The sequence below is a fragment of the Artemia franciscana genome, chromosome 10 (genome assembly GCF_032884065.1).
Source record: "Artemia franciscana chromosome 10, ASM3288406v1, whole genome shotgun sequence".
In the NCBI taxonomy this organism is placed as follows: domain Eukaryota; kingdom Metazoa; phylum Arthropoda; class Branchiopoda; order Anostraca; family Artemiidae; genus Artemia; species Artemia franciscana.
In genome coordinates this window covers 986077-1010453 of record NC_088872.1, presented here as the reverse complement: position 1 = coordinate 1010453, position 24377 = coordinate 986077, and the positions used below count along the sequence as shown (strand labels likewise).

Genomic DNA, 24377 nt, shown 5'->3' with positions numbered 1-24377 from the left:
AAACTTGTATATCTAAAATCAGTATTAAAATACGATTCTTTTGATATAACTATTGGTATCAAATTTCCATTTTTTAGAGTTCCGGTTACTATTGAGCCGGGTCGCTCCTTACTACAGTTCGTTACCACGAACTGTGGTAACGAACTGTGGTTCAATTTTATAACTATCAATTTACTGTAATGAAATGTCATGATATCAGAAAGATTTTAACTGAAAACTTCATTTCGTTTCATTTTTTCTTTCTTTAATTCGTTGGGGGTGGGATAAGGAGAATACAATAGTACAAAAATACTAATTACATGATATATAAATCAATATAGTGGGAAAAAAGAAAAATGACAATGAGGGTTGGGTCAACCCCTTATGTGATTAAATGAAAAAAAAACAAGTTTTTATCAAATGACTATAAAGAGCACCATTGAACTTTAAAATAGACTTAACTTTTTATCAAGCGAGTGGGGTTCCTCTGCCTCAACCCCTGGTCATTATAATAAAGCTATACTAGTGATTAACTAAATAGAAATTATTTTATATGTGATGGGGGTTGCCCTCTTCTCCTGAATTCCCAAGGACATCCCATCAAAATTCTGAGATAGCCATTATGTAAAAAACACTCAATAAGTTCAATAAACGTGTCTCCGGGGAAATCTTGAGCCCCTTGGGCTAGGACTACGAATTTTGAAAGTTGCCCGTTCTTTACATACAGGTTCATTATTGAGAAAAGGGGGCATGTTTGATCCAGGGGGCTCAAAAAAGCTGAGGGTATTAAGTTGGAACTTCCAGGGATTTTGGCGGAGATGTTAAACTTAATCAGGCAAAAGGCGTTTGCCAAATAATATACTACGTGCATCCAGGTTTTTAAAAGGCGTATCTGCAATATCTTTGGAGGCTAAGGGTGTTAAATCGAAACATTTGGGCCAGGTTGAGGGTAATATTGAATTAAAGTGAAATCCACTATTTGTATCCCTGTTGTCAAAGGGCGTATCTTTTATGTCTCAGGAATTGCTAAGTGTATTAATTGGGAACTTTCAGGTCATTTGAAGGAATTTTTGAGTTAATCAAAAGACACTGTTTGCGTCTAGGTTGTCAAAGGGATGTATATGCGGTTTCCAAGGAACGGCTAAGGGTATTAAGTTGCGGGTTTCAGAGAATATGGAACTAAATGGAAAGATTGTAGCTGCATCCAGATTGTCAAAAGAACGTATCTGTACTGTAATGTCTCAGGAATGGCTAACTTTATTGAAACTTTTCGGTTTTGAAGAGCAGCCAGTCCCCCTCCGGCCTTTTTTCCCTACCCGGCCTTCACAACCCTGAAGACATACGATCAAAATTTTGGATAGCCATTTTGTTTAGAATAATTTAAAGGTTTATTAAATTTATCTCTAGGGATGACATGACTGCTGCCACAACCCCTGGAACTAGGGTCGTAAATTATGCAGGTTGTCCAATGTTTAATGGAAATTTAGCTTGAAAATTGCATACAATTTATTGGGAGGGGAGGAGTTTCAAAATAAGATAAAGACTCTTAGTTTCTGATTAGTTGTATGTCGAGTTATCTCATATGGATCATTGCCTTGGACGAGATTAGCAGATTTGTCCAAAATTTGTTCTCTGGAAACGAAACTAGCACCTGGGTAGTTCAAAAGTGGTTTTATACACCTATTCGTTAAATTATCTACAATATCTTGGGAGTGATCGAAGGCATCTAGTTGAAACTATGAGCAAGAATTAGATGGTTAAGTTGATTTATAATTTTGACTTGTGGGTTGGGTTGGAGGTTAATCAGAAGCAACTATCTTTATTCGGGTCTTTGAAATAGCATATCTGCAATGTCTTGGAGAACGACCTGGGTGACGAAGTTGCAAGTTTTTGGTTTTTGGAAGGTAGCCAGTTCCTCTCTGGGGACCGTTTTTTTTTTTTTTTTTTGAGAAAAAGAGCTTTGGATAAGGGTATTCAAATTTAGCGCTGGGTATCCGGGGAAGGTCCAATCATTTTCGTCTCATATACATTAATAACGTTGTACTTTAAGCTCGTATGAGACTTGGAATGTATTCATATTTAAGTATCTAGATAGATCAAAGGCACTATGTGCTGCCATGTTGTCAATATATTGTAAATGAAATATCTCAAGAGTGGTTTTAGATATTAGATGAAACTTCTAAAGAATGTTGGGGGGAGGGAGCAAGTGGATGCTGAATTGTGGCTTGAGGAAAGGGTAGAGCTAACACAGACAATAAATTTATCCAGGTTTTCAAAGTACCATCTCTACAGAATTTCAGGAAGGGAAATCAACGGCTTATGCATTATATTTTGATGTGCTCTAAAAATTGAGGCCATGAAGATATCTCAATTAAAATTCGGGAAATAAACCTTGTTGCATTGATTCCTGGCGTCCTGTTTTTATTATCATTTTCTTTTCTTTTTAACGAAAAGAACCTTTTTTACTAAGTGTGATCAAAATGCATTTATTTAAACAAACTAGTACTTGAAATGAACAAATAGATCAAGATTATTGGTGTATTCATCTAAATTATAAGAATTGGTCAATTAATATTTGTCTATATTCTAGGTTATAAGAGGATGGGGGTAAAGATGTCTTCAACCCCGTAGAAGGTCAAAATTATAGGTCAAAAATAGATTTTCAATGTAGTTAAAGTATATTTCCCTCCTTCCCCCCAATCCATTTAAAATTTTTTTGAAAACTGTTATAAAAACTTGCATTTTTTTTCAAACCATAAGTAGGAAGGCATAATCTCAATTATGAAGCAGAAAACCGAAAAAAATTAAAATATTCCCTTTTACTAGCTAATCGAAACAAACAATGCCAATTAAAAGCGATCAGATACTAATTAAAACAAAACTTTTAAGTTTATGAAAGAAAAGAAAAGAGCTAAACTAAACAAAAGATGAGTATAAAGAGTTTTATGTGATAATTCAAGCGAAAAACGAACAGAAATTACAATGTATAAATACGTCAAACATAAAACGAATCAGTCTGCTTTTATTAGATTTTTTTTTAGCAATCTTAGTTATTTTGTTGATTTTTGTGTGTACATGTGTTGGTGTTTTGATAGAAAATTAAATAAAAAAAAAAACAAGTTTTTTTTAACTGAAAGTAAGGAGCGACATAAAACTTAAAGCGAACAGAAATTACTTCGTATATGAAAGGGGCTGCTTCCTCATCAACGGCCCGGTCTTTACGCTAAAGTTTGGCTCTTTCTCTCAACTCTGCTTTTTAAAACAGTAAAAAACTTTAGCGTAAAGAGCTGGGCGTTGATGAGGAAGCAGCCCCTTTCATATACGAAGTAATTTCTGTTCGTTTTAAGTTTTAATGTCGTTCCTTACTTTCAGTTAAAAAAACTTGTTTTTTATTTATTTAATTTCTGAACGTTTTTGAATCAATGCATGTTTTGATTTTGGCTCTCCGCTGAGGAATAATTAAAACCAAATTTGCATTTTTTTTTTCTTCTTTTTTTTTATTTTTTTTTTTTTTGGCTCAATGGCTTTCTCATAGTTTTGATCGAATGATTTTGAGAAAAAAAGGAGTGGGGGAGGAAGCCTAGTTGCCCTCCGATTTTTTTACTTAAAAAGGAAACTAGAACTTTTAATTTTTTGCGAATGTTTTTATTAGTAAAAGATATACGCAACTTATAAATTAGCTTACGTAACGAGCTTTTGTATTCTCATGTTTTTATTACATACATGAGGGGGTTCACCCCCTCGTCAGTACCTCGCCCTTTATACTAAACCTTAAATTTTGTCCCAATTCATTAAGAATGACCCCTGAATCAAAAAAGCCGTAGAATAAATAGTTGAAATTACTAAAAATACTTTAGCGTAAAGAGCGAAGTATTAGGAGGAGGTGAGCCCCTCATATGCGTAATAATTTCTGTTCGGTTTAAGTTTTAATGCTGCTCCTTACTTCCAGTTGAAAAAAACTTTTTCATATTTATTTTTTCATTGTGTTTTTTTTAATAATGCTAGAAAGTCCTGCGCTCCCTTCATGGAAATTTTCTTCCTCATGACAAAGTCCTCGATGGAAAGTTCCCCAAATATATCCCCCAACATACCCACCTCTTCTCAACCCCTGCCCCAACCAAAATATCCCCCTGAAAACGTCTGTACACTTCCCAATAACCATTACTATATGTAAGCACTGGTCAAAGTTTGTAACTTGTAGCCCCTCCCACGGGGACTGTGGGGGAGTAAGTGGTCCCCAAAGACATAGTTATAAGGTTTTTCGACTACGCTGAGTAAAATGGCTATCTCATAATTTTGATCCGTTGACTTTGGGAAAATAATTAGCGTGGGAGGGGGCCTAGGTGCCCTCTAATTTTTTTGGTCACTTAAAAGGGCACAAGAACTTTTCATTTCCGTTAGAATGAGCCCTCTCGCAACATTCTAGGACAACTGGATCGATACGATCACCCCTGGGAAAAAAAAACAAATAAACACGCATCTGTGATCTGCCTTCTGGCAAAAAATACAAAATTCAACATTTTTGTAGATAGGAGCTTGAAACTTCTACAGTAAGGTTCTCTGATATGCTGAATCTGATGGTGTGATCTTCGTTAAGATGCTATGACTTTTAGGGGGTGTTTCCCCCTATTTTCTAAAATAAGGCAAATTTTCTCAGGCTCGTAACTCTTGATGGGTTAGACTAAACTTGATGAAATTAAAATCAGCATTAAAATGCGATTCTTTTGATGTAACTATCGGTATCAAAATTCCATTTTTTAGATTTTCGTTTACTATTGAGCCGGGTCGCTCCTTACTACAGTTCGTTACCACGAACTGTTTGATAAAAACCGCAATACTTGAGATGCATATTGTTTTCAATAAAATGCACCCGACACTCAAGCTGTTTAGAGGTTTTGAGAGAGACGGGAGTGGACAAGTAACACTATTCTTATGTGTAAGCCATAGTTTAACTTAAGATATATTTTTTGGTGCGTTTTTAATGTTTTGACAAATGAAAACAATACTCGTGAATAAAAAAAAAGTTGAACAAATTTAAACAATAAAATTTTCTGCTCTTAAATTTTGAAAGGCAATTTGTAAATTAAAGACTTCCAATTACCCATTAACCCCATTTATTGTACTCATAAATGTTTCCTAAAAACTACACCATAAGTGTAAAAAGCTGATATGGAGGTAGGAGGTGCCCCCCCCCCCTCATACGAAACATTTTTTTTAGATAGGTCAGATGCCTAGATACCATTCAATTGAGTGCAAGTTTAAATACGTGGAGACTATTTTTGGCTGAGTTTTATCCATCCTTCATAAAATGTCTCAGCTTCCTTTCCATAACAATATTTTTTCTGTCTTCTTTCCTTAATTGTCTTGACTTTTCTTTTATTGTAGTTCTAAAAATTACTATTGTTTCATTAAGATTTCATTCTCGCGAACCACTTTTTCCTACATATTAATGTTTGATTAAGTTTTACAATTGTATGTTTTACAAAATCCTCTGTCCTATGCATTTCGTCTTCCTATGCATGTCCAACCCCACAAAGTCTGAGACTCATGCTTCCCCGCTACTATCATTGGCTTCCATATATTCAGATTGTATAAAGGGCACATCCGCAATTTACAAGGAACAGTTAAATGGCATTAAGTTGAAATTTCTGAGCATATTGGTGGGGACGAAAGACACTAATTTATTCCAGGTTGCCAAAAGGGCGTATCGGTAACATTTTGGGAACGACTAAGGATATTTAGATTTAAGGTTCACAGAATGCTTGAGGCGACGTTGCACCAAATCAAAAGACACTATATGTATCCAAGTAGTCAAAGGGATTACATCTGCTTTATATCAGGGAAAGGTTAGGAAATAAGGACGAAATTTCAGGACTTTTTAAGGGAAAACAAGAGCAAGACAATGTTAGTCCTTAGGCTTGACTCTTATTCTTCAATTTTCTTCTTCAACCGCAACAAAACTCTACATTTTGAATCTTCGATGCATCCACCATCTCTACGAATCAAAATACTTTAGTAAGTGAAGCTAATCATTCTCTCAATTTTTTCTTTTTGTAACATCACCTTTTCATCGTTTTTCATTCTTAATGTGACTTGGCCCTCTTATCATCGACTTCTGAAGCTGTTCTAACCCCCTGAATCCTCAGAATCTCAGAAAATTTATTCTTTTTGGCAAAATTGTTTCTATAGCAGTCAAATCACCGAGTACTGACAATAAATTGCTAATAAAATAGACAAATTAATGTCTTGGGATGGAGTGCCAATTGTTATTTAAGACGGTAATCTGACCATGTCTTACTAATATGTGTTTAACTTTATTAGTTGTACTAAAGCACATAAGCTAACGCTATAACATCGTGACTATTTTTCGACCAAATATGTTGTGTATTAATATCAAAACCAAGTATTGTCAAAGATTATATTTCAGTTAGCGAACTTGTTTATTTCGCTAATTTAACATTTGGTCTCAGAACGGCTGACTTTCAGTATTTTTAAGCTTTACACTCGTACAAACTTGAAAGTACGTTTTAACTATTGTTTATTTAGCTTATTATTATTTATTTACTAATAAGCACGTTTCTATTATTATTTATTTGATTTAATATATTGTATTATTATTTATTTAATTAATTTATTCAATAATTCAACTTATTATTTATTTATTTAGATATAATTTAACTATTATATGGCCGTGCCCCAAGTCAAAGGCCATATTTAACAATTTTATAATGCAATATTAGAGAAAACATAAGGGTTTTAAGATACGAGTGGGCTTTTTCATTCAACAATTTAAATAGGACAAATATTTCATGGCCGCTTCTACCTCATATGGAGCGCATTCAGCATCTGTGGAAAGCATTAAAACCGCTAGAATGACTTGCCTCAGGTTCTATTAAAGTTTTAAATATGTTTCAGATATGTCCTTTCGTTTTAGGAACATATATAGCACATCTAAATAAAAATTATGAAAATATGCATTTGTCTCTTAGATTATTTATCTTATAATAAAGTACCACGGGACCAGCCTCCGCTCGGTGAAAAGAAGAACAGTTTTATTTCCCAAAACATCAATCACTTTATTTTATTTGCTGTAGAAAGTAAAACCATTTGAGTATTGGACATCTGGGTAGATGTCATTCATACTAAAATTGTTTTCCAAAATTAAGACCCTGAACGAATTTCCTGAAGTCGTGACCTATCTAGCTCATTTTTTTCACACCGAAAACGAATAGTTATCTTATTACAAACAATCTTATTGAGCAAACAATGATTGTATACAAGGGTGTATTCAGGGCAGGGGTTAGGGAGTTTGAGCCTTCCCTCACCCTCTCGAATATATTTGTCCGACTCGTAAAAACGTGATGAAAATGGCTGAAAATACAGTTTTAACGCGTTTTAAAGTTTTTTTTTTTTTGTAAAACCTTGCCATAAAAAATACCCCAGCCTTGTACAAAAATCCTGGATACGGCCCTGATTGTAAATATGTATATTTAGTTCCCTGGTGTAAAAAGTTTTAATTTTCTGCCGTAATGCATAATATTTAATGCGAAGCAATTAAAATCCAAAAGTCACTTCACAGCTATCAAACGGGAATGTCCTACTCTTAAAAGTTCGGAATCAGTATCAACTTATTTGCCACAAACAAATTCCTTCTTATACACAAGGCTTTTAACATTCAGGGCCTCTAGTTTCAGTCATCAGACGATTTATAAAAATATCAAGTGGACTGGGAGGGTGAAACAAATATTTGCAAAGTCGTTCCCTATCTAGATCGAATTTTCACCTCGAAAAACAGTGCCATGCCAATTCTTAGAAAAAATTATAGTTTTCGAGAAAAAATTTACAGATACTCAATTATTGCTCGTTTAATGTATTAAGAAGTCATATATTATTTCATTAGGTATATAATTAGTTAGATATTGGACTGCTACATTATTTGTGGTTACTTTGCTTTGCGTTACTGTGCCTGTGGCTTGCGTTCTTCTTGCTTTTTTTGTGCTTCCCAACTCTCAGAATTAACTTTTGATATTATTATTCAAAAATTAATATATAATAAATAAAATATAAAAAATTAAGTATAAAAATAAAAATATAGAAAATTAATATAAAAATAAGAAATATAAAAAAAAAAAAAATATATAAAAATATAAAATAATATAAGAATATAAAATATAATAATTTAAAATAATACAAGAATATAAAATAATAAAAAATAATAAATAGTAAAATAACAAAATAATAAAAAATATAATATAATGGTATAAAAATATAAAAATAAAAATAAAAAATATAATATATTAATTTAAAAATAAATATAAAAATATAAATATAAAATAAATAAATAAAAATAAATAAAAAAAATTAATACCTTTTCATTTTAATTTTGGTAATCTTGATGCTATGCTCCCTTTCTAAAATAGCTGCAATAACAGCAAAAGAGCAACACGGTTTCTAAATCAATATCTTCCAAACATAATAATGGCTACCGTAGCAATCGCTGAATAAAAATACGCTTTTTATCATTCGCTCATATTTTTAGTCTGTGCCGTAAGCCCTGGTTTTCATTGAACCCTATGAAATCCGTATGCAAACTACATAAACTTTATTTTTTGAATTCTTGAGACCGGTATATTTTCATTTCCGCAAGCAGGTTTTTAATATTCATAGCACAAGAAATAAAATGATACAATATTTCAGTGCAAGAATCTATGTTTTCTTTGTTGTTCACTTTTCTTTACTGCCTGAGCCTTGCATATTTTATGTTTTCTAATTTATTTTGCTTTTATATGGACACCAATTACTCTTCCGTGTTATATCCGTTTAGAAATCATATGTACTTGGGTGTCAGGAACGTATCTAGGAGGGGGGTTTGGGGCCACCCTCTCCTCAATCCAAAGTTTTCTGGAGTTACTGGGCACCTCCTATTTAAATTAAAAACAAATACTTTTTTATTGTTGCTCTTCCCCCGAACAAAAATCCATCTTACTCCAACTTATTCATCCATGCTCTTTAAATATTTTCTAGTGTTCTCATAGTGATATAACTGAGAAACTGCGCCATCAAATTGAATCCCAGCCAGCTATCCATATAGCCAATCCTAAAACACTCGAGTTTCAAGTTGGCAGAACGACTCTGCTGCCTGGAGTTTTGAAAACGATTAATGCCAACCAACACATGCCACTGCCATTGAGGCTGTTCGAAATCTCTGATGTCATTTTAAAGGACCCAAAAAAAGGTTGTATTTTCTGATATGTTTATGAACTAGCATGGGTCGGACGACAGGCATAAAAATAAATAAAATTGTAGTGTATACCCTTGTAACGCTTGAAGACTATGGTGTGAAGCCGCCCACTCTGAGGCAAGTACGTTAGTGGGGAAATTGGTGAGCCATTGACCCACTTTTTGCCTCTGCTAATTTAGATTAATAATTCAAGCGTAATATTATTTAGAACAAAGTGCAAAATTTTGGCTTTTCTACAAAAAAAAAATAAATAAATAAAAACAGGGAGAAGGACGTTGAGTATTGAAGGGTCAGAGACAAAAAAAATCTATACTTTTTTTATTAATAATTTGGTTCGCACCAGATGTAACTTGCCTACCTGTTTACGAATAAGCTGAGGAGGGTGGGAGAGAACTGTAAGCGCCATGCCTCTACTCTGATCCTTCAATCGTGCAAATTGAATGTCTTTTTTGTTATTTTCATTGAAAAAACTTGAAAAAAACGACAATTTGCTCTTACCCTCACATTGAAGAATATATTTTGTCTCCTCCCCCTCCCCCCTTAAATTTCATGAATTGACACCATTGGCTTTAAAAAAACAGCAACATGGCTACCTTTCTATTGAAGAATCGGGGAAGATTGCGGAGGGTGTATATTGGATGAACCATGGACCCTTCGTATACTTCTTGGAGTGTAGACTGAAAATCTCTGCATGACCCTCCCTCAGACAAGGTACAACCTATCTGCCTTTCTGCCTTTCTATCTGCCTTTCTGAAAGGGGTGGCGTTGAAGGTCATCGACCTCTTCTGTGCTTTTTAATGATATCAATGGAATATAATTGTGGTTTTGGTTCAAATATTGTGCAGGGTCTGTATAACCACTAGATCAAGCATTCGGTCCATTTCTTTTTTCATTTCCTGCCTTTTAGCTTCTGGTATTCGGTAAGGGTATTGTTTTATTAGTTTGTTTTCTTTTACCGGTATTTTATGTACCACATCCTTCGTTTTTCCAATTCGGTCTGTTTATACGTCCGCAAACTCCGTGAATAACTTACCTATGTGGTAGAAAAGGATTTCTACCTTTTTAATAAAATATGGTGGTAAGATATGGGGAATGGGTTGTTAGAGAGGTCATGGGCTCACTTTGGTCCAAATTACACAGATTGAAAATTGTTGCACAATTCCGCTTCAAACAAGGCGTAATATGTCTATATTCTAAAAATTTAGCAGTCGGTCGAGGGGCCAATGGGCCACTTTTTCTTTTCATTGATTCGGATTAAATATTTTTGCGTGATTACGTTAGAGTGAAACATTATTACTCCTCTGCCAAAAAGTCGGGACGGGAAAGGTATTTGAGGGGGGAGGGACCTTGAGGCCACAGGCCCACTTTGCATCCAAACTGCTTATGTAACGAATCAGAACTTAAATCAATTAGAGCAGAGGCACTATCAATTTTTTCTGGTGTGCACCACAATTAAGTAGTTATCAGGCACTCGATATTTTCGAAAATGTGTATCTTATAAAAATTTGTTGTCCTAGATTTTGTTTTAAATAATACTTACTATGGGAAGTTTTTCTTGTATATTGTGGATTCATGAACTTTTGGTGATATTAAATAAAAAAAAACAAGTTTTCAATTGAGAGTAAGAGCTCAGAAATTAGTCCCTTTATGAAGGGGTTATCCCTCCCTCCTCAATATCTTGCTCTTCACGCTAAAGTTTTTAGCACTTTTAAAAAAGCTTCCAATTCTGATTAAACGGCCCATGTGTTTCAGGAGTCGGTCTTGAGTAATTGGGGCAAACAGTCAAACTTCATCTGCATGATTTTATGAAGAAATGTAGCCTATAGATTTTTTAGGTTTTTATATGTTTAAATATGCATAAATTTCAGTAAACCAAATAAAATCCACTAAAATATTAAATAAGTTTTGCCATAATTTTAGTTCCCTAAAACAGAATTTAGAAAGCTCTTTCTTTTAGCCAAATCTCAGCTAAGAATCTTTATTTCTGCCAAGTCCAAAGGAAATAGGAAACTGCAAAAGCAGATCTTCAAGGCTTGTATACGGGTTTAAGTGGAGTTAAAAATTGCTAATGCGACCAACGGTACAGCGCTACCCGACAGAATAAAATAAAGAGCTGTTTATCCCATAGTAAATCAAATGTTGAAAAGTGTACCCTTGTAACTGTTCTACTTTTAGCGGGGGTCACCATTTTTCAAGCAATTCTCTTGCTTTTTATATAATTGTGTATAATTCTCTGAAAAAAATTCTTTCGGCGGTTACTCAATTTTTAATTCAAATTACATGCCTGGTAAAAATCGGTTGAAGCAACGATTAAATGTCAATAAAATCATACCACTAAACTATTTCATTGGCCTTCCCTTCAAGGCGGCCCTGAGCTTTTGAATAACCTCATATTTTTAAGCAGTAAAATATATTAAAAGAATAAAAAAAAACGAATTACGCGAGGAGATTGGAAAAAGAAATACAACATGTTACAAAAACCTTTGCAAAAAAATTAAAAATAATCCCCTCAATAATCTCTTTGGAAATATTAAAATAAAACACCTGGAACAAATCGAAAATGCCTTTTTAACTTGATAGTATTTAGGCTAGCATATTAATAAACGACTTATCTTACTTGACTTAAAGCTTTTGCCCGGCAGTGTTGCTAGCGTAGAAGGAATCACACGTCGCTGCCGTTAGTCATCTCCTGACTGGCCAGTCCGGGATGAGAGTTGGAGCTTCAATGAGGTCGATGCTCTTGGTGAGCCGTCGACCGTTGATGACTTTCCCAGCTTATGCTTTGATCACAGTTCAAGATAAATCGGACGAGTGTTTGAGCTGGCTAGTAGATGACCAGAGCTGCGAGCGACATCCAAACACATTTCAGAAATGTAAAAGTAGAGGGCAGCCTGTATTTTATCTATTTGTTTTTCAGACGTAGGTGCAAGGAACGAGAGGCGTCTTTGTGCTATCAACTATGATAAGACTTCGGGATTTGAAGTGATTCATGGACTACTTGATAGGATCATGACTTTATTAGAAGTCAAACCGAAGGATAAAGATCCTGATGGATACCATCTGGAATGCTGCCAAGGTAAGCTGGTGCTTTGACTCATTTACATGTATTACTAATATAATTCGTTGGCAAATATCACAAAAATTCCCATACTGATTAGCACGGATTACAGAATCTTTGCATGGTTATGATTCCAGCAACGAGTTTTTATGATTCCAGCAACTATGTATGCGAGTGACGTCATTTTCATATTACAATGACGTCGTCACACTTGTCAAGTTTATATTAAATTACTTAATGAGCAGAAAACTGTTAATTGCAAATGACATATATTTTGACAAAGGATTGCAACAATTCAAAAACCTTAAAAAATAAAACCAAAAGTTTGTGAATTATATTGTCCCCCCCCCCTACCATAAAAGTTAATGTATTGTTTTTATATCTATGACACATACAACATTACAAATGGAAAGTATTTAAGACATGAAAAAAAGTTGAAATTTTTTTCAAGTTCAGTTCAGAGTTGCTAAAGTTATAATGCTAAAGTAAACTGCAAAAATATTTCTGGTGTCTGAGCAATAATTTTAATGTTTTAATTCAAACTAGTAAAATACCTGACAATTTTGAAATTAGTCTGTTTTTTGTTTGTTTGATAAAACCTGCAAAATTGTAATAGTCTATAGACATAACTATTTTCTTTTCCATCATCAAATTTGCCTAGGCTTGTATACCATCTATCCCTATTGCTTCCGACCTGGGCGTTAAAATCTCTCCTCATAAAAACACCATATGTCAGTCGGTTCTACAGGGGCATATACTGTCATAAAATGAGGGATTAGCTTTCTATTATCAACACCTTCCCAACCTAAACAGGATTTAGCAAATACCCTATTGATCATGAGCCCTACTTCATGTCTATGTATCCCATCCTTCCTGCCTGAGTAAATAAATCCCGTATCACTTAAGTGTCCGCAAGAAATGCAATGGTTAAAATCATAAATCAGGTGATATAGTTCTCCTATTTATTTAAGTGCTGCTTCGTTTGTTTGAGTTAGTAATTTTTTTTATTTCTCATTTTTTTTGTTAATATCCGTCAATGGCAGTTGATATTTATTTGGATTTTGTGTAAATCGTGGATATTGGTGAATAACTAAAAACTAGATTTTTGTCTAGAGCTAAGCTCTAACTTCCCAACGAATTTGGATTGGTGCCGAAATTCCCTTGCTATAAATGTTCCGATGAAAGGAATTTAAGGAGCCGCTCCCCCCCCCCCCAAACACAGAGGTCGATCGTGATGAAAATCTAAAAGAGAACGACTAAGCTGTTAATTGTTACTTCAAACTAAATTTTGTTGAATTCAGGCAATCCCTTAGGTAGATATCATGATAAATTGAATCAAGCCACTCTACATGTGGTGGGGTTGGTTCTAGATCCTCCTTCCCCCTCCGAAAGACCTATAAAGGACTAGATGTTACCTATCGTCAAATTTTGTAGAGATAGCACCATATCTTCTGGTAGATATCCTGACGAAAAACGTTATGGAATCCCCTCAAGGTTGAATCACATGAGGTCCCAAAATGAAGTTCGCTATAAAAAGCATCCTCTACCCCACTAGCTTCCGCAAAACATTAGGTATAACAATACAGTTACAACCAATACAGTATTTGGTCATAAAATGACTCACAAGTTAACATTGTTAATATGATGGTAAAACAGCTAACCTTATTGACTACGTTATTGTAAACCAGAGACTGGCAGGATCAATACAAGATACTAGGGTATATAGGAGTGCGACACTAATATTCTAATATAGTCTTCCAAACTCAGAAGACTATAGATAATTTGCAAATAGTGTTTGGTTTTCACTGACTTTGTTTTTGGTGCTTAGTCCATTAGCTCTTAGAAAGACCCGAAATCTCAAAATCCAAGAACCCATGCATTTAACATATAAAATAATTTTGATTTCTAATTTTTTGTTTATTATGAACAACAATAACTTTTAATTAGGTTGGTTATGTATCCGATTGCACGTTCAAGTTTCGCCCGAAGTTTAAATTGTAATCATATATTTTAGCTCTTATACTTAGCTCATATCCCACGGGTGGAAAACATGAACTTAGCAGAAAGAAAGAAAACAATCAAAAATGAGGTTTTTAAAGGCCAAACGAAAATACTGAAGAAAACACAGAAAGCGAATATTTCGAGAAAATAACCGCCTCTCTTCAGTGCGAACAAAAAGGAAAAAAGCAAAAATCAAAAAACAAAACGCGGAAAGTACAACAAAACCAATGAAAAAAACGCCAAAAAATTGAAGATAAATAAAATTCAATAAAAGACCAAAAATTATAAGAATTAAAATCAAATACCTAACAACAATAATGTGAGGCTGTTGGGGTTAAAAGTAAATATTACCATCTAGTAGTGCCTAGGATTAATTTGATACTGAAATTGCGGCAGGTTAGCTACCTTCCGGGAAGCTGTGACGTTGGTAGACTCCAGAATGAGAATTTGAGATACTTTCCTGGAACAGTTGAATACTATGCTGGAGAGTTTAAAATTTGACAATGTAGAAGATGGATGGAATAATTTTTGGAAAATAATTTGTGAAGTTGCTGATAGTGCCTTAGGGAAGAAAGTTGAAATGCAGCTATGAATATTAGCGAAAATGCTTTATATTTAATAGAAAAGAATTTTTGTACACAAGTGTTCTGAGTGATAAATCATATAAAAATTAGAGGAATGCAAAGAAACTGGAGAAAGTATTGAAATATGAACTAAGAAAGTGGGAAGTGAAGGCCATGGATAAAATTACAGAAGATCTGAAAGACGGTATAATAGTAAAATACTGTACAACTATGTTGATAAACTGAGAGGGAGTAGTCAATCTTAACTTGTCCCAGTTGAAGATAGGAACAGGGACACAATTAGTGATAAGGAATGGGCTAAAGGGAGATGGGTGAAACACTTTGAGAATGCGCTAAACCAGGATAGAGCTACAAGAAAAGATATAGAGGGAAAGAAAAAGGTTTGTGTCACCTTGGATGTGGAGAAAGATTTATTTTGTGAGGAAGAATTAGTGACAGTCCTAAAGGAATAAAAAATAATGAGGCCCAAGTGCGGACAGTTTGGTAAATGAGTTTCTCAAATATGGTGGTTGTGAGGTTAGAAATAAATTACTGGAGATTATTAATATGATTTTTAAAAAATGGAAAGCACCTAGGAATTTTAAGAAATCCCTAATTAAACCCCTGTATAAGAAAGGTGATAAGATTGAGTTGATGTTTGAACTAAAATCAACTTGGTGGACTAGGATGAAAAAGTTCAGAGCGATGGGTAATTGTAGAAAAAGCCAAGAGAGATAGTCTGAGTGAGAGCCAAAACTAGCATAAACATTTTTCATAATTAAATAAAAATGATGATAATTATAGATTTTCTGCAAGTAGCACATTTCTTAATATGATGATACTTTTTAGACATAAAAATGCTGTAGACAAAGTTTTAAGAGAAGAACAGTGCAGTTTCAGTAAAGTTAGAGGATGTGTCGACCGAGTCCTCACTCTTTGACTAATAATTGAGAAGTTTCCTGACTCATCAAACACCTTTAGTTCCCAGTTTAGCTTATGAACAAGCATTTGATTCAGCTGATAGAAGAGCTTTAGCGAGGTCTTATCCTTGTATGGTATACCAGACAATTACTTGAAAATGATTAGTGTTATGTACAAGAGTAACACTGTTACGGTTGAGGTAGGGAATGAGGGTAGTAGCTGGTTTCGTATTAAATCAGGAGTTAAGCAGAGCTGTGTTCTATTCCAATTTACGTAGATCATTTTGATACACTTTGTCTTAAGGAGCACAGGAAAGGCAAGATGAAAGTTAGAGCAAAATTAATGAACTTTTAGAGGTTTTTTGAGCTATATGTTTTCCAGAGAAATCGCCTGCGGGTTGTTTTGAGTACCCTACTGACTGAGTGTTTTTCAGACAGTAGATTGTGCGAAAAGTGTGGTTCAGCCCCCATTCCAAGGCTATGATGAAAAAAAGGTTGAGGTCACTAGGGCTCCTTCTGTGGATGAAGGATGACAGATTGCCAAAGATTGTTGTTTTCGGCAAAACATCTAGGTCTGAACAGAAAGTAGGTCTTCCTCAGTTAGGAGGATATCATAAGAAAGATTTATGGGAAATGGAAACTTCCTGGGAGGGTGTAAAGAGGGAGGATTTGAATAGGTTAGGGTGGAGAAGGAGCGTGTGTATCTGGGTTGGCCTCAGGTGGCTTGGTGCTGCGTTGAGTTGTTAGTAATGGTAGTATTTATTCTATTTTATTACATTACGATTTTTCTTGGGTTGTTAGAGTTATAGTCCCAATGTATGTATAAATCAAATCAATTAAAAAAGATCTATAAAAAATGATTAATTTACTGTACTTTCATTTGCAGATCCTACTTATTTCTCCGGGTTTTGTGCTAATGTTATCGTTCGTGGGCAGCACATTGGACTAGTTGGTGTTTTGCATCCAGAAGTAATAGAACGATTTGGATTGAAAATGCCTGCTGCTGCACTTGAAATCAACATTGAACCATTTGTATGAAAACTTCACTAACGAATGACCTGGTCACTGAGGTCATAGTTCAAGTGTTCTAATTTCATATTTTTGTCGATTTCAAATTTCTCCAAATAAACAAATTTAATATGGATAAAGAGAAGATGTGAAAATTTCTCTATGTGGAGCAACCATGCAATGTGTTGCTATGTTTGTGTATGTTGCAGCCAGTTGATCACATTACTTACCTCACTTTTCCTACTGGCTCCTAGATAAAGAAAAAAAACGACAACTCCTTATACCTCACCTCGAACGCCGAGTAGGGCTATCGTATACTTCTTTTGTGATAAATATGCTACGGTTCAACTGCAGTCTTCTTTCAAAACTTTTAACTCAGTTGCTCTGCCGCATTATTTACACATAGCACCGTTTTGGGAAATGTTTACTAAACAGATAAGTCGGAAGTTCGTTCACTGTCTGAGTGCCTCTTTTGGCTACTGGTTAGTGTCTGGAAGCACGCCGAATAAAACTGATAAGATAATGATTGCCTCGCTAGACCCATTCAATATTATCATTTTGGTGTACGTCCTTTCAATTCAATACTATCAATTTTTAATCGATTTTTTCAACTTACGGACTCAACTTTTACTCTGGTTTGTCATATGAATTTGTTAAATTTGTTAGTCGTTTTTCAACCACTTCTGAATGGTCACTTTCTAATTTTATCAGTGCATGTAATTCTGATGACTGTGCCATAATACAGCATCAAAATGCTCTCCACTCTCGAATGCTACCCTTTGTACAAATAAATAACATAAACGAGTGATTGGGCAAAGCAAAAAGTATAAAACAAACTTTTATACAAAACTTGATACCGCAACGATTGAAATACTTGTCTGTGACTTAGGTAACTCAGGTTTGGATTTTAGACAAGATTCTTAGATTAGCTTAATTATTCTTAAGATAAGAATATTAAATTAGAGTTGTTGTTTTATCTCTCTCTGTCTCCCAGGAATCTATGAATGTACGTGAAAAGGAGGCGTGAAAAATGGATGTTGTATGAAAAAAGGATTTTGCATAGCTTGATATTTTCCATTCGTTTTCCTCAACTCGCCAACTTTATTCGTTTATGCATTTACAATTTAGCTTAATCGTATGTCTATTCTATGCGAAGCCTAATCTGTTTTGCGCCCCTCGTTTTCACTCATATGAAAAAATTTCACTTAATTATAAATGGGTGTTGCATAACTTGATCTTTTCGACTCGTTTTCCTCAACTCGCCAACTTTATTCATTTATGCATTTACAATTTAGCTCAATTGTATGTCTATCCTATGCGAAGCCTAATCTGTTTTGCGCCCCTCGTTTTCACTTATATTCATAAATTCTCGGAAAAGAAAATGTAATGAGAGAAAGGTTGAGACGGCTAGGGCATCCTCTGCGGATAAAGGATGACAGATTGTCGGAGATTCTGCCTTTTGGCTAACTGTCTATGGCTAAACGGGAAGCAGGTCGTCTGCGGTTGGGGTTGGAGGATTTCTGGAGAAAGATTCAAGGAAATTGGGAACTTCCTGGGAAGGTGTAAAGAGGGAGGCTTTTAATAGATTAGGATGGAGGAAGAGCGTGCGTAGATGTAATAAGGAGTGTGCGTGAGTTGTTAGTAGTAACAGTTAGTACCTTCACTGGGTTCCAGATGGTCAAACTATTAATCAATATTACTACCTTGAGGTTCTTGCACATTTCTGTGAAAGAATAAGAAAGAAACGATCGAAATGTTTTGAAGAACAAGTCAAAGGTTCTCCATCAAGACATTACTCCGCCCATTGCTTGTCAAGGCGTATCTCGCCAAGTACAACTTCACAGTGTTAGACCATCTGCCTTATTCGCCTCACCTTGCACCACGCGACTTTTATCTGTTTCCCAATGTCAAATCTGTGTTAAAAGGAATAACATTTCAGTCCATTCTGTACTCTTTTTGTAATATTTTTCAAGATCATATGCAAAGTAAAAACCTTGGGAAACATTTAAAATACGCGCTAAATTTTGAATTCGGACCTAAAATGCACTTTATTATTCCCACTAGAAATAACTCTCTGACCACTTTGTTTTCATTAAAGTACAAATTTACGACGGGTTTTAAAGGCCAAATGCAACGCATTTGGTAAAAAAAAAATGTATTACGGATAACATTTGAATCGTAAAGTATTTTAAATTGATCTCCCCAACCTCAATTCTCTGCCTGACTTCCCATGGATCTCTCTTGGGAATTTTAGTGATTAATTTTAAGATTTGCGTGTCAAAAGTTTCCTGGATGTCTTCCTAATTTGCTTAAATTATCAACAAATTATTGAGTACATAAAAAAGCAGTAACAATTTCATAATTGAGAAGAAACATACGTTTCAAAATCAAGACTGATGCCAATAAATTAAAATTCATTTTGTCGAAATTCGGTAGAAAGTCTTTTTACTTACTCAGAGAAAAAGGCAATTAAAGTTTTTTAATGTTTTGTAAATTAAATCAGGTTAATTGTTTCTTTAAACGTTAATATTAATAAAAAGGACAAGTGAGATAAAGTAATGTGGTTCGATGAATAATTTCACTCAAGAAACCTGCTGACATGTTGATTAAACTAAAACCTAATTTTATTTGACGAAGCAACAAAGGGTTGTACAAAATTCCTACACCGACCATTCAAAAGATGGGAGTCAAAATTTACGTTGAGCTGCAGAAGATCTCCAAATTTCGGATTCTGACAGAATGGGGCAATTTCGCGATGATCACAAAGTAAGTCATAGCGCTACATAGCAGAAAGAGGTGGCATCAGTCAGTTAAGAGCGGTGGTACTCTGTGCATAGGAGATACAAATTTGTCTAGAATATATTATAAAAAAAACCGTTAGAGCGGTGTTGTTCTTGTTGACTTCATGTTTATTGGAACATAAACTTGCCCCATCTAGTACGTATCAATGTTATCTATAAATAATGGATGCTTGTCACAAATTAAAATATTTTGCAGTTCAGCTAAACAGCTTGTCACTTGTCAAAAATAACCCTTTCACAGACGATATCTACTTTCAGTGGGGTGGAAATCACTCCAAAAGATTCATTTTTAGAATAAAAGATTCGATTCGAGCCTTGGTGTCAGACTGGTTTCTCCCCTAGTTTAGCCACTTACATCAGAATAGAATAGAATAGAATAGGTTTTATTTGCACAATCTTTCGTAGTCATAAAACTAAATGGCGCTTGTGCTTACAAAAAAGAAAAAAGGATTAAATCAAACGACAAAAAAAAAATCAGAAGGCAAATAGTTTAAAATCAACAATTGTTATGCTTTGATACAAAGAAAGGGATGAATGAGTTGGAAAAACGATTTGTGCGTGAAGGGGTGCTGCTAATCTGTCAAATTTCTTCAACCTAGTACTTCGATGTTTCACTAAAACTGGTGGTAGTATCGATCTGTATTTATCACTTCTGAGAAGATATTGGCCAAATTCAAGGATCAAACTGAGACGACGCTCTTGAAGAGAGGGAATTTGTAAAGTGGATAATGCTAACTTATATTCGGTAAAAGCATCGCACAATATTACTTTGACTGCTCTTTTTTGTATTGACTCAAGCTGGTCACTTAGGTAAATAGTGTTATTGACTTGTGGGCCCCATACGGGACATGCATACTCTAAAATTGGTCGAATGTAAGTAATATAGGCTATCCTTAGTTGTGTCACTGAAAAACCAAATCGACGCATTAGTATAAGTGTCCGCATCGCACTATTTGCCTTTTTGATAATTGTATCGACATGGAGGCTGAAAGAGCAGTCGATGCTAAACTTGACACCAAGCACTACTGCCGAAGATTCACTAGGATAAGGAGGAGGAGGGCACACAAAGTCTCTCTTCAGGGGATTAAAGCGAAGGATTTTAGTCTTTCCTTCGTTGATTTGGAGGCTGTTCGCAGTACATTCATCTTTGAAGTTTTTGATTATTTCGTTACAGAATTGGGGGACAGCCTCAGACTTCTCAACAATGTACTTCAGTAGGACTGACAAGTCGTCTACATACTTATATCTTTCTTCATAGCCGGAAAGGATGAAATTTATCACTGCCAAAAACAGTAGACTAGCGAGCTTAGTACCTTGTGGGGCTCCGCATGTAAGCTCGACCCATTCGGAGTCGGTATCTCCTGGGAAAAGACTGTAAACGCACTGATAGCGGGCTTGTAAAAAATTGATCACTAAAAGGAGAATATGTTTTTGCGCACCCATGGTGCGTAGATTTGTGATAGCAACGGAATGGCGAATAAGATCAAAAGCCTTTCGGTAGTCTACGAGGAGAAGGTCGACTATAGCACTTCCTCGGTCGAGCCAGTCGACAATGAGATGGTACATCCGTACTAAATAAACAGTTGTGCTGCTGCCTCTTAAGCATCCATACTGATACGGGTCTAGATGTGCAGAGACCTGTGACATAAGTTTGCGGTAAATAAACGTTTCTGCAACTTTAGAAAGGTTCGGAGTTATTGATATAGGCCGGAGTTGATCACAAGATTTTGGACACCTTACTTTTTGAATAACGCGGACATATGCTCTTTTCCAAGCACTAGGGAATACTTGCTGAAGGAAACATTGGTTGATTATAGAAGAGAGTGGCTTAGCAAGAAAAATGGCGAATTCACGTAACAGCTTTACTGGAAGCTCACCTGGGTAGGACGCACAGTTCGCTTTCAGTCTTAGGAGTTCCTTATAAACAGTGAATTCAGAGACCTCACATACGTCCTCAATCTCTGCACCAGCAATGATAGTATCAATTTCTGATTTGGTGATTGATGGAAATGAGGTACAAATGTCAGCAAAAAAAGAATTGACTTCATTAGCTGAGGTTAAGGTACCGTCCTCTTTGAGGAGCCTTAGATCTCTGAGTGTTGTCTTAGCGGTAAGTCTTTTTACTGAGGAATGCCATTTGTGGGGGTCTATTGTGAGTAAGGGAGTAATTTTATCCCTCACATACTGCCTCTTGGCACGCTTGTTTAGTTTAACAATATGATTACGCAACTTGGCTGAAGCTACGGTATCACCAGCGATATGAAGGCGACAACGGGTTTTTATTAAATTCTTTAGATCATTGGTTATCCACGGTTTATCAGTGTCACTCACAGTAATGACTTTTACGGGAAAACAAGTCTGAAATTGCTCCTGAAGCAGAGTATTCAGCTTATTGACTTTAATATTAATATCCTGTTCAGAGCAAATGTCCTCAAACTGATAATTACCGATCCAGCGACCAAATGTAGATATCGAGTCCTCAGTAAGTGGTCGCACCGTATACTTGACTCGTTTTGGCTTCGGAATTGCCGAACTGGCTTCCCAGAAGATGATAAAGTGATCAGAATTCATTAAGTTGTCTCTCATCCTACAGCAAACATACTGGGATTTTATCTTATAGCTTTTAAGTTAACTTCGTCACACGAAAGCAATTTGTAATTTGGTTCATTTGTATAAAAAAATAAAATACAAACTTGATACCTCCAGAAAATGCACAGAGATGGTTGCAGATTTTTTTTTTCATCCGCGATCATCAATTATATAGTGCACACACGTTCTTATTAAAGTTAATAATGTTGTCAACCAAGCTTGAGCCCTCTCATATAGGATTATTACATTTTTTACTTTAAAGCATTTTTTGTAGCAAATAACTTGAATTAATCAGACGCAGAGATGAGAAAACCATTTTTCTAAGTACTTTTTCTTTAAAAAAATAATCTTGAACATATATTTTTTTCTTTAGTCTTACCTTCACTTTTTTATCAAGCAAAAGACTTCGAAGGGTAGTTAAAGTAAAAAAAAAATCAACCTTTTTCAGACTGCATGAGAGTCAACAAAGCCACGTAAAGAAAACAGTATATCAACTTTGTAGACAGTTTTATTAACTTTATTGACCCTGTGGGAGCCATCAGGGCCAGATAAAGGGCGATTGGGCTCATTCGGGCCGCGCATTTGAAAGTGCCCCGCTTTGCCATCAAACTGAGCAAAAAAGAATTTGGAAATTTAGGGCTAGTTGCTTTTGACGATAAGAGGTAAATTACGAATTATTCAAATAATTGGAAATCTGTTTGTGGACGAGCTTTACTAATGTGTTTATTGTTATATAATATATACTTTGTAATATAGAAATCTGATACCCGTAAAAGTTCATTTCAAATTTATTGAATTTAATTGTGTTAGTCCTATGTTGGAGAGATTTCGCTCTACGTACCGGAACTACTTTATTTACGTAAACTTCTATGCAGGTACATTATTATCTAAATATTTAATATATAGAGAGGGTCCCGCAAAAAAAATCCGATCGGGTCCCGTATCTATTCAAGCTGGACATGGGAGCCAGTGGCACAATTCCGTCAAATTCCTGGGGGGGGGGGCAAAGTCGGAGCCAATTTTTCCAAATCAAGTGAAATACGACCCTGTTTCTCTGGATACTTTAACTATGCAGGCATATATTAGTTTTGACAAGATTTTTTTGCAGAAACTAAATATCATCTGGGGGGCGAGGTGTGGGGGCAAACTTGGGTCTCGAGGAGGCAGTTTCCCCCTCTGCCTCATAGCAAATTCGTCCCCTGCTGAGAGCCATCCATTCAATTCAATGGGCTTGAGTTCCCCTCTGGATAGACACCTTGGGAACCAAGTCACTAGCGGGAGCCATCCATTCAGATTATTAAAAACATGCTTGAATTTCTAAACCTTTATTTTTACCGTTAGATCCCCGTTACGGCATCTATAGTTTTTCGTTCTTAACTGATGTAACAGCGTTGAAATTTAACCTAGTCAATAAAACAGTTTTTCAATAGTATCTAGCATTCTGAGTAAAAATTTTTTGCAAAATTTACCCTCCAAAGTCAAAATTGAATAATCTTTTTGGTTGCCATGGAAACAGTTGCACAATGCCTGAGGCAGGCGCATTAATGAAGAAAAGACTTTGAAAATTGTCTGTCTTTCTTCCGTTGTTCACACCAACTGGTCAGGAACGAGCATTTTCACATCTTTGATAAGCTAATATCAGCCATGGGGACAATGGAAAATGAAACTATTGAAATTAGAAAAGTAAGTCCTTATTATAAAAATGTTTTCTCTTTAATTTTTATTGAGTTCCAAATCTTTTAAAAATGGCGTCAGAAACAAAGTCCCTTCAAGCAAAGGGACTTAGAATTTGGACGGAAAAATGGCGACCAAAATTTTCAACTTCCATTATAGAAAATGACAGAATATTGAGGACAAATATTACGTATTATGTCAAAATGAGCAAACCTAGGCTTTTCAATCATATTATTGCCTTAATTTTATTTTTAAGGTAGCAACTTTTGAAGTTTATGTACAAAAAATGAACTGATGTAGGTGGTTTAGGCCCATGCTAGACCTGATAGAAAACTCATATAAGCATAATCCAGTCAATTCGGTAATGGTTTATCTGAAGCATTGGCCCAGGCCACTATTTCAAAAATTTAGGCTAGTCTGTTCTAGCCTAGGCCTACTGTCTCAAATAGTTCTGGCTCAATTGTTTGGAATAGACTGGCTAGGCTAAGGAATTGATGGCAAAACCACTTTTCTTTGTGGCCTTTTCTAAATTTAAGGTAAAGT

The 24377-nt window shown here is 35.2% G+C and overlaps 3 protein-coding genes across 4 annotated transcripts in view; 2 read left to right on the top strand and 1 right to left on the bottom strand.

Annotated features, from left to right (window-relative positions):
• The window catches only part of LOC136031637 (phenylalanine--tRNA ligase beta subunit-like), a 69662-nt gene extending 52747 nt beyond the window's left edge, over positions 1-16915 (top strand). Inside the window, exons 11-13 of the mRNA XM_065711280.1 lie at positions 9004-9214; positions 12138-12296; positions 16649-16915. Coding sequence (XP_065567352.1) covers positions 9004-9214; positions 12138-12296; positions 16649-16800 — 522 coding nt within the window. The 3' untranslated portion in view covers positions 16801-16915. The remainder of the gene's footprint in view (positions 1-9003; positions 9215-12137; positions 12297-16648) is intronic.
• Positions 16916-18356: 1441 nt separating this feature from the next.
• Positions 18357-22157, bottom strand: LOC136032347 (uncharacterized). The gene is made up of 2 exons (XM_065712669.1): positions 21011-22157; positions 18357-18493 (listed from the first exon to the last, which is right to left on the bottom strand). The coding sequence occupies exons 1-2, from the start codon at positions 22155-22157 to the stop codon at positions 18357-18359; spliced, it is 1284 nt and encodes a 427-aa protein (XP_065568741.1).
• A 1496-nt stretch (positions 22158-23653) lies between these two features.
• Positions 23654-24377, top strand: part of LOC136031636 (DNA topoisomerase I, mitochondrial-like) — a 71369-nt gene continuing 70645 nt past the window's right edge. For both annotated transcript variants that reach the window (XM_065711278.1, XM_065711279.1), the window contains exon 1: positions 23654-23843. In XM_065711278.1, the coding sequence (XP_065567350.1) occupies positions 23805-23843 (39 nt within the window). In that variant the 5' untranslated portion in view covers positions 23654-23804. The remainder of the gene's footprint in view (positions 23844-24377) is intronic.